This window comes from Montipora foliosa, chromosome 1 (genome assembly GCF_036669935.1).
Source record: "Montipora foliosa isolate CH-2021 chromosome 1, ASM3666993v2, whole genome shotgun sequence".
NCBI classification, from domain to species: Eukaryota; Metazoa; Cnidaria; class Anthozoa; order Scleractinia; family Acroporidae; genus Montipora; species Montipora foliosa.
The window spans coordinates 63,562,406-63,568,897 of NC_090869.1; the positions used below are offsets into that span (position 1 = coordinate 63,562,406).

General features: G+C 38.4%; 1 protein-coding gene across 1 annotated transcript in view; it reads left to right on the forward strand.

Moving 5' to 3' along the window:
• The first annotated feature begins 287 nt into the window (after positions 1-287).
• Positions 288-6,492, forward strand: part of LOC138004400 (transcriptional activator protein Pur-alpha-like) — a 13,892-nt gene continuing 7,687 nt past the window's right edge. Inside the window, exons 1-3 of the mRNA XM_068850902.1 lie at positions 288-441; positions 642-742; positions 6,049-6,151. Of these exons, the coding sequence (XP_068707003.1) occupies positions 339-441; positions 642-742; positions 6,049-6,151 (307 nt within the window). The 5' untranslated portion in view covers positions 288-338. The remainder of the gene's footprint in view (positions 442-641; positions 743-6,048; positions 6,152-6,492) is intronic.

Genomic DNA, 6,492 nt, shown 5'->3' on the forward strand with positions numbered 1-6,492 from the left:
GAGAATTTCGCTTTCCGGTGAAAAAAAGTTTTTGCTTAGCAAACACTTAGCGCATTCAGTTGCCATATAAACTCAAAAAGAAGGTATATGAGCTGATAACCGAGATTGAGTGAACCAATCAGAGCACGAGGAATGCATTAAGCGAGGTTGAAAATTTGATAATTGTTAATTATCCTTGGAATAGAGTTACTACGTTACACCTTTCAGGAACCGGCCCCAGGGCAATACTTCCCAGTCTCTTTTCACTTTTTTACTCCTACCAGGGACCACCTCCATATAAGGTAATTCCGTTCCCCAAATCAAATAGTGCAGGGGGTCTGGGTGCGTGCGCAGTCAAGATGGCTGGTGCCGAGCAAACTGATGTAGGAGAAGGAAGAATGGCTGCGAGCGAGGGAGTGAGCGGAGGGGAATATGCGGACGAAGGACAGGACCGTCGAGGAGGTAACTGAATTTTAAAAAGCCGGTTCGATTTTCAACAGCATTCTGTGAAAGTTTGGTCAGGAGATTTTGGGTAGAAGAGAGGAAAAATTCGCTTTGATGATGCATCGAAGGCCGCTTCTACCTCCGGTCGCGAGACCTTCCTTTTTGAGCTTTTTTTCTTGTCGCTAATGGTCACGAATTTGCTTTTTCCCCCTTGCCAGGCGACACGGAGCTTTTCAGCAAGTCGCTGAAAATTCAATCCAAGCGGTTCTACGTCGACGTCAAGCAAAATCGTCGTGGCAAGTTCATCAAAATTGCAGAGGTTAGTTGGGAAACAATGAATTGCATTTACCGGCTTCGAGGAAGATTTGCACGTTCCCTCAGACTTAACAACGTCGCGGTTTTTACCGAGACATGCCCTGTTCTCAGAAATATCACAAGCAACCCACTCCGGATGTCAGAGTGGGCTGTCTTTGACTGTCCTAGCAAATATTTATTTCAACAGCATTCGCTGAACAAGAAAATCTAAAAAGATGGTGGAGAGAGACTATCGGAAGGTGACAGAACCAAAACTTTGCAGCGTGTCATTTCAGCTCCTCGCGACTTTCGAAATTCCTCTCGAACAATTCTTTCCCCAAGACCTACCGAGTTTTTGCTTGGAGGTGTAATCTGCGTGTGCTTGCACTCTTTCGATTCGGCACCCAGTCGGAAAAAAAATTCTTTTCGGTCGGATTGAATTTAAATGGCCGCGACTTCCTGTCGTGTTATAAATATGGTATGTACTCAAAATGTATTGTTATTTATTATGCGTGGATGTGAGATTTGCAATTTCTAAGCAACAGAGTATTTTTCTTGAGCAATAGATTGTGTATCTTGTCGTTAAGAGCAGGAAATATTTTCCTCTCGAAGAGAAAGTCTGTTTTGATAGACGATAAAAATCACCGATTATCAATTATTCAAATGTGTTAGCAGGCCGCTAGCTTGTTCTGCTATTGTAGGTAGTTTTCCACGTCTTCTGTTTGTTCCTTTAGAGGCTTTAAGCAGCAAGTACTGTTATGAAACCGAGTTTGTTGTTGTGGAAATATTAAATCTTTGAAATGAAAAAATTACCTATATAATGTTATGCTGTTATTCATGAAATATGTTCTTGCCTTCTTGCCGGCATGCGAAACGATCAGTAATTATGTAAATCTCCGCTTCATCAGGATTTACTGATTCTTGTACAGTGATGCCGTATTTTAGCCAAAGCGTCAGTTGAAATTTTCTCATACTGCTATGATTGTTAGTTTATGGTTTATGAGAATAGTTTGTTTGCATGCAGATCGTTTTTCGGACATTCATCACCGACAATTCCGACCGGCTTCTTAACTTTAGCGGAATATTAGTCCAAATATCTCGTAAGTTTTGATAATTTCGTTTTTATAAAATGTTTTTGTTTTTCCTAGCTTGATATTATGAATTTTAATCCAGTAGTTTGAAAAGCTGATGAACTTATCTTGGAGAAAGGAAATTGCTATGTTTAACATCCACGGTAAATGAATGGTGCAAATAGAAGCCAATGTAATCGTGTTCTGGGAATGGAATTTGACTCCAGTTCACTGCTCATTTTTCGTGGATTTCATCCTTTGAAGGGAAATCGAGTTTAAAATTAGTAATTGAATTCAAAGAAAGCTATTGTATGATTATTTTGAGTTGAACCTTGACACATCATAAAACTCTTTTTTGGGGGATTTTCCCACCCAAGTTTTCTCATAGTGTACAGTTGCCTGTCTTAATGTGGATTGCAAAGAACAAAAGAATCTTTTCATAAAGGACTTGAATTTTGAATAATTTACAAAGCTCAACAATGCAACAAGTGGTCTAATACCAGGTGCTATTGTTTGTGACATTGGATCTGTCACTACATTTGTCCTCCTCTATTGTCCTTAGAGACTTAAACTACTGTAATGCCATTTTGATTTGTGTATAGCATGTCACGTCAATTCCTTTTTACAAATGTGATTATTTCCAATATTGTAACACTGCACTTCCTTGGAGTACAATTTACAAGTCTTAAATCTTACATCTGCCACAAAAGAAGTAAAGTGCTTTGGCAGCTTGACAAAAAGCTGTTATTGACATTGATATTTTAAGAGTGATAATTTTGGAGTGCTATATTTGGGCTATTTGCAGCTAACAATAGAGACCCTGAAATTTTACAATCTGAGATAGCAACTCAGGTCCAAAGACAATGTCACCAGTAGAAATGTCACCTTTTTCAGTACATTTAAATAGTGTCAACAGTCTATCAAGCTAAGCCTTTCAATAAGAATTGAATATGTATAGTTACTGTAACATGAAGAATATAATTTAAAAAATTACTTTTATGTTCTTTCTAGGAGAGTTCATGTTTCTCTTAACAGATATGCACAACCTTTTTGTCACAAAGTTAAAAGATTATTAAAACACTTTTTATCTGAAGATGAAAGGTAAAACAGTGAACTGTCTTACTTTAAGCTGTTGACAGCATGCTGTTTGAACTTCTACTTGAATTAAGTTACCGTACTTATTCGGCTACAAGCCGAGCCCGGCTATAAGCCGAGACCCCAAACTTCTTGCGGAAAAAATCAACTTGATTGACACGAATTGTAAATGCATAATACTCGGCTATAAGCCGAGACCCATTTTAGGTCTTGATGTGTAATATCAACTATGGAATTTAAAATACAAATGGACATTGACTGAAAAATTATATTCAAAGCAATCAAATGAACACGAAAGATGAGAAACAAACAAGCAACGTGATCGTGAGGTGACGAATATTATTAAACAATTGTTGACTTCACAGGAAACGTGTCTTCGTGCAAGCGAAGCGTTTTATAAAAAGTTATTCGACTGGAAACCTTACAACCTCGCCTTTAAACTTAAAATAGTCGCCGAAGCAGAAGCTGTAGAAAATAACTCCGAGATTGCCGGAGAACACAGCATCAGGAGGAAAGATAAGGCAAATCTGTTCAAGGGGGAGCTTATCGGGGAGCGTATCCCAAGCTCAATTAACAACCTTTGGCGTGGTTTTCAGAGCAAAGAATTCAAGGCAAGATTTTCCCTTTAATGCGTACGTTTTTTTTGCTTGGAAAATGGCGCTACAAGAAGAAATCCACTTGTGTTTTTGTCTCAAGTTTGCTATGGTGTCAAGCTTGTTTACACTATCTGTGATGGTGAAATCTCGTTCCCAGACTCCTCGTTCCTTCGATGGGTAAACCAGGCTTGGCGCGATATTCCCGAGGAGATGGTGAGGCGTTCGTTCAAGACTTGTGGCAACTCTACAACGCACTCGACGGCACAAAAGACGATGCAGTCTTCGACAAGAATATTCCAGAACAAAAAAAAAGTGAAGACGAGGAAATGCCGAAATGGACGACAAATTCGAGACAGACAGCGAGGAAGAAGACGAGCAATAAGATCGATCCCCGATCACACAAGAACACGAACGGCTCTTTTACGAGCCACAAAGTAATAAAAATCCATATTACACCAACAACTTCTCTTCATTTTACAAGTAATTTAGTTCGGCTTGTAAGTGAATACACGTTTATTTGTTACTGTTTTAATTTGCCGACAAAATTCTTTTTATCAAAAATACTTGGCTATAAGCCGAGACCCCTTCTACGGCTTCAAATTTGCCCAAATTGAGTGAGGATTTGTGTAAAAATCGTTCGGCTTATAGCTGAATAAGTACGGTAATGATAAGTTAGAGGGCACACTCTATGGCAAAGATATCGTTGACATCAACTATTGTTCAGAGCCTCAGTGGCTGTGGAAATCAAGGATTCTTTTGTTTCCATGACTGGCACATTTTAATAACGAAAGAAAGCATAGTTTGTAAACTGTTACAAACTGATAAGTTATCTTTCCCACAGTGGGTTCATGGTCACATGTTATATCAGGACTAGTCTATTTACAAGTAATCAGGCTTAGGATTATGAGATTAATGACATTTATTTTAGGTGTCAATCAGTAAAATATGGCTAAGGGAACCTGGCACAAACAAAGTGGGCCATTAATAGCTTGTCATCAATAAAACTTCTAAAAGTTCACTACTAATGGTCACAAAAATCAATAGAATTGTAGACACCATAGCTTTATGCATTGGCAAAAGTAATCAAAGTCCAATAATTAATAACTACTATAAAATGCACATGTAGCTGTATCTGGCTGTTGCATGGTACAGTGCCCCGCGAGAAGAGGCACTTTGATCTTCCTAAAAAAGTCTGGAAGAGGAAGTGAGCTTATGCAACTGCTTCAACTTCCTTGACTTGCCGCTCATTGGGAGAAATGGACAAGTCAGTCCAGTTCCGACTTATCTTGGAAACCATTTTTTTTTGGAGGGGGGTGGGGGGTGGGGGGTGGGCATACCAATCTCACACGCCATCAATATTTTTTGAAATTTACAACAGTGTGGCAATTTTTAACTGTTTAAATTCCCATGAGTATTTCCTCTGTATATATATCGGTTTCAGAAACTAGTGAGCCAGAAACCTAAAAAATGAAATGGCACTTTAAAAGTATGAACTATCTTGACTTTCCAAGGAAATGATTCTTTGCTTGTCATGTGTTTGCCAGAGTTGTTTGAAAATATCCTGACTGTTTGTTTTAGTTTTGTGGTTACCGGTCATCTGTGACTGACACCCAAATATCGCATGCTCAACAAAGAAATTCGAAGCAGTTGGCAGTTATCCCCTCCTCTTCCCAGCTTATCTAGGAAGATCGAAGGGCCTCTTTGTGCAGGGTAATGGTAATTAGCTTGTCTAAGTAGTAACTCGACGTTAGACAGTATCTGTAGCTATGAAAGGACTATTAAGTAAGACAAGTTACTAAGCAGTTTTCTTTAACCCTTTCACTCCCAAGAGTGACACTTATAAATTTTACTCTGTCTAACGCCAGACGATTTTACTCGTCAATGGGGAACCCCACAGGAGTGAAAGGGTTAATAGAGAACCTGCATTGAACTAGCTATAATTGATGTGTGAAACTTTTTTCCCTTAACACCCTCTATTTGTTAGGATGTGATAGGGCGGTGGAACGTCACTTTTCACTGAAATTGTGTGGTGTTGTCAGGCTTTTTGTTTTGTTTTTGTTGATTGCCTGTTAGTCATTACTTTGGTCTGGTCTATTTGCTTTTTACCATTTACATGTAGCTTGTAGTGGTACTAAGTTAGTAATTTAAAGTTGTGGAGTGTCGCATTATCCAATGTACAAAGTTGCATCAACTAACTAGCTCACATCAACCAACCAGCTGCAATGCCATGTTGCCCTTAAGAACATGTGTTGTAGGTTTATTTTGTTTTCCATGTACTTTAAATTTCATTTTACGCCAACAACATTCTGTCTGTTAGAAATATTGACACCATCATTCTGCAACCTGGAATAGGGTTTTCCTATTTAAAGGGAATTTCCATTGTTGGTCTGACATGGAATTTGAACCCACTACCCACTAATACAAGCATTGTGTTTATTTCTGAAATTTAAACAGCTGTCCATTTAGCTCAACGTATAATGCACTTTCTGTTTTGAAATTCTGACCAGGATTCACAGCTTTGCTTTGCTGCAACATAAGATTGCACTTCATCATAATTTTTAATTTTTTAGGTTTCTGTGAATCGTTCTGGAAAGAGCAAGGTTATCTTTACTATGGGAGTAGCTCGGGACTTCTGCACCAAGCTTACAGCCTTTGCAAATTTCCTTGCCCAAGGTAGGAGCAATCATTTCAGGCTGTTTTTGAAGGATTGTTTCTCTCAAATACTTTTAATTGGTTCTTTCTCTTATGTCCTGAAATGAGATGCATGAAGATATTGATTGAGTCATAAAGAGCCCCTTTTCCCTTTTTCTCAATTCCAGCATCGCTTGTCTAACATCACTTTTAAAATAATTGTCCCTTCAATCCTCAAGTTGTGATATTGCTAATCTAAAAATAACCCTACAATTTCGAAATAAGTCGTTGACATTAATTTTAGACCTTACATGTACATGCACTCCATTACATGCTAATCTAAATACAGCATGCATTGCATCATGTGTATTTCTGGACAAAAA